The 3,894-nt window shown below is 44.4% G+C and overlaps 1 protein-coding gene across 1 annotated transcript; it reads left to right on the top strand.

The window, feature by feature from the left end:
• The first annotated feature begins 551 nt into the window (after window positions 1–551).
• LOC123067210 (cysteine-rich receptor-like protein kinase 6) lies at window positions 552–3,107 on the top strand. Its single transcript, XM_044490111.1, has 6 exons — window positions 552–1,413; window positions 1,533–1,666; window positions 1,867–2,077; window positions 2,244–2,484; window positions 2,569–2,719; window positions 2,805–3,107. Exons 1-6 carry the CDS (start codon window positions 552–554, stop codon window positions 3,105–3,107), a joined length of 1,902 nt encoding a protein of 633 aa, XP_044346046.1.
• Window positions 3,108–3,894: the final 787 nt, after the last annotated feature.

Raw genomic sequence — 3,894 nt, 5'->3', positions numbered from 1 at the left:
CACGATGATTACCTACACAAATTCACTAAAAAAAATAATACAAATCTACTCCTTACGATCCAAAAAAGTGTCATGGCTTCATTTTAAATTTAAACTAAAGATGAACTAAAGCCATGACAGTTTTTTAGATCGCAGGGGTACAAATTATGCTGCCATTGTAACGCATTGACAATTATCTAGTGATTCAGAAGAACAAAAAATAAGGCCCCCCGCATTCAAAAGTCTGAGTGTGCGTTGATCGTTCCAAAGTAATGTGCCTTTCAGTGCATGGTGATGGGTGCGTTGGTCGTTTCAAAGTACTCCCTCCGTCCGAAAAATCTTGCCCCTCAGTGCTAGATACATCTATTTGAGGGACAAGATTTTTGAGGGAGTAAGTATTAATTGACCCATGCGAAATCAGCTGAAAAAAGGTTTCCGTGTTCATTTTTCCAAGTGACCGATGGTGATTTGATGACACACAAGCGCACTTATTTGTGGATCATCTCATCTGGCAGAAGGGAAACAAGAAACATGTTGTAGCTAGCTAGTCGTGCACTCGTGATAGATCGGCCATGGCGATCATCCTGCTCCTCCTCCTACTCACACCGTCTCTGGCGGCACCCGACGTGTTCTGTGACAACGTCAAGGCCATCGCCACCACTCTCTCCAAGAACGCCGCCTCTTCCCCGGTACACTTTGCCACCAAGACCTTTGGCGGCGCCCCCAACGTCGTCTTCGCGCTCGCGCTCTGCCGCGGCGACGTCCTCGATGGTCCCGCCTGCGGTGACTGCATCGCCAACTGGTTCGGCAAGGCGCTGAACCGGACCAGGTGCGACAAGGCCCGCTCCAGCTACGGCGACTGTATCGTCGTCTATAGCGCCGGCTATGATATCCTAGCGGCGCCCTCGAATACCACGGGAGGGTACGGCGATAACACGCCGCCCTTCGAGCAGTGGAACATCAAGAATGTCACCACCGGCGACGTCCCCCTCGCCGTCGGCCTCGTCCGCGAGCTGCTGGTGGAGACTGCAGAGAAGGCGGCCACCACGCCACCGAGGCTGTACGCCACCGGCGTCATGGACGTAGACGAGGTGACGACCTACCCAAAGGTGTACTCCCAGGCGCAGTGCACGCCGGACCTGTCCGCGGACGACTGCTCGGCGTGCCTGCTCCGTCTCCTCGGCATGGTCAACTCCACCATGTCCCTGCGAATTGGTGGGCAGATGGCTGTCACGCGGTGCTATTTTAGGTATGAGGCGTATCGGTTCTACGACACCCAGCCCATGCTGAGTCTGCCGTCGCGGCCACCGCCGACGACTCCGACCAAATGCAGGAGCATGTTGTGGGTAATTGCGGTAGTTGCAGTTCCACTATCGGCAGCAGCATTTCTCTTCTTCAATTGTTACTCTCGTCGTCTCAAAAGGCGAAGAAAAGGTATGCTAGCTAATGACCTAGTGGAATGTTCTTCCTTCACGTTCTTTACGGTTAGTGGTGATAATCTTTTTTTAAATGTAGTGGTAATTATGTTATGCTGATGACCTAGTGGAATTTAGGGAGAGAGGACCTAGTTTGGCAAGGGAAGAATTCCGAGTTCTCTTTGTTTCACTTTGAACAGCTATTGGAGGCAACAAGTAAATTTTCAGAAGAAAACAAACTTGGACAAGGTGGCTTTGGTGCTGTCTATAAGGTACATTTGTAGGTCTATGAGGTTCACATTTTGTTCTTGTGAACTGTTCTAGCTGCCTAATATGATCTCTTGTATGAAACAAGTATGTCAACATTGAATCTAGCTATCTTATATAGTACTAACTTTTAAACGGGAGAGGATGACTAATTACAGCCAAGGTGGGGAAGAGCCTAACTTTTGGGTAGATATTTTTTCCTCAGGGCCAGCTTCCAGATGGGTTGGAGATAGCGGTTAAGAGACTTGCTTCACATTCAGGACATGGTTTCACTGAGTTTAAAAATGAAGTCCAGCTCATAGCCAAACTCCAGCACACAAATTTGGTTAGGTTCTTGGGATGTTGCTCCCAAGAAGAGGAGAAAATATTGGTCTACGAATACTTGCCAAACAAAAGCCTGGACATCTTCATCTTTGGTATGCATTTGCATTCCTTAATTTACCTTAATTATTTTCCATGGTTGTGTTGCATCAAAAGAACTAAATATTACTCAAAAATGTTATTTCTATCAGTTCTGCGAATATGTAGTTTAATTTATGTGGGCGCTTTTCGCCGTATACTAATTATCTAATTGATGTGCAGATGAGTATAAAAGAGCTTTACTAGATTGGACAAAACTATTAGAAATAATTGAAGGAGTAGCACATGGACTCCATTACTTACATAAGCACTCTGGATTGCTTGTCATACTTCGAGATCTTAAACCAAGCAACATTCTCCTGGACAGCGAAATGAATCCCAAAATTTCAGATTTCGGGCTAGCAAAAATATTCAGCTCAAATGACACTGAAGGCGACACTACAAGAAGAGTCGTTGGCACATAGTAAGTTTGATAGAAAAAACTCCAATTACAATTATATATATTACATTTCAACCAGATAATGACATTTATCATATATAATTTTAGTGGTTACATGGCCCCTGCGTATGCTTCGAAGGGCGTCTTCTCTATTAAATCCGATGTCTTCAGCTTTCGTGTTGTCATTTTTGAGATCCTTAGCGGAAAACGGAATTCTGGTAACCAACAATGTGGAGGCTTCGTCAATCTCCTTGGATATGTAAGCGTATACACACGAGCTTCAACTTGCATTTTTTTTCTTCATTTGCTATAAAACCTATTTTTATTAATGGGATTGCAAACAGACATGGCAATTGTGGGAAGAGGGAAAGTGGATCGATCTCCTCGATGCATCATTGCTTCCTGATATTCACTTGGCAAAGTTAATGAGGTGCATTAATATAGCATTGTTATGTGTGCAAGAGAATGCAGTTGATCGGCCAACCATGGGAGATATTGTTGCAATGCTAAGAAGTGATACTATGATCTTGGCTAAGCCTAAGCAGCCAGCATATATCAATGTAAGGGTGGGAAATGAAGAGACTTCCAATGCTCCCGAGTCGTGCAGTATTAATGATATAACCATATCTGCCACAATTCCTAGATAGTGGTTTTCCTTGTATCATGTTATTAATCTATCTCATTGTACTAGTATTAACAACACTATAAACATTATATGATGTGGAAGTATAAATGTTGCTTCAAATGTGAGATTATGTACCCCAATAGATATAAAAGAACGCTTCCACGCTAGTTGGAGTAAAGAATCCGCTGGTTTTCCCATGCCCTTGATCATATTTCCCTTCCCGGGTGTGTCTGTTCTACACCCACGCACATTGTACCCCTGGTGCACCCACGATCAAAAATTTAGCAAAACATCTGAAAAGAATCTGAAACTTTGTGGATGTGATTATGAGCAAATGTTTTAGGTGCTTGCAAGATCTAAGGAAATATGTATAAAAAAACAAAGTTTGTGCTCAAAACATGTGGACGGTAACGTGGGTGCACAACATCATTTGTATTTCGTTTTTGTATGGACATTGAGGGAGTCCTGGACTAGGGGGTGTCCGGATAGCCGAACTATCATCATCGGCCGGACTCCAAGACTATGAAGATACAAGATTGAAGACTTCGTCCCGTGTCCGGATGGGACTTTCCTTGACGTGGAAGGCAAGCTTGGCGATATGGATATGTAGATCTCCTACCATTGTAACCGACTCTGTGTAACCCTAGCCCTCTCTGGTGTCTATATAAACCGGATGGCTTTCGTCCGTAGGACGAACAACAATCATACCATAGGCTAGCTTCTAGGGTTTAGCCTCCTTGATCTCGTGGTAGATCTACTCTTGTAATACACACATCATCAATATCAATCAAGCAGGACGTAGGGTTTTA

The sequence above is a fragment of the Triticum aestivum genome, chromosome 3B (assembly GCF_018294505.1).
Source record: "Triticum aestivum cultivar Chinese Spring chromosome 3B, IWGSC CS RefSeq v2.1, whole genome shotgun sequence".
Classification (NCBI taxonomy): domain Eukaryota; kingdom Viridiplantae; phylum Streptophyta; class Magnoliopsida; order Poales; family Poaceae; genus Triticum; species Triticum aestivum.
Note: the sequence above shows the minus strand (reverse complement) of the source record. Positions and strands in the feature narration are given on the sequence as shown.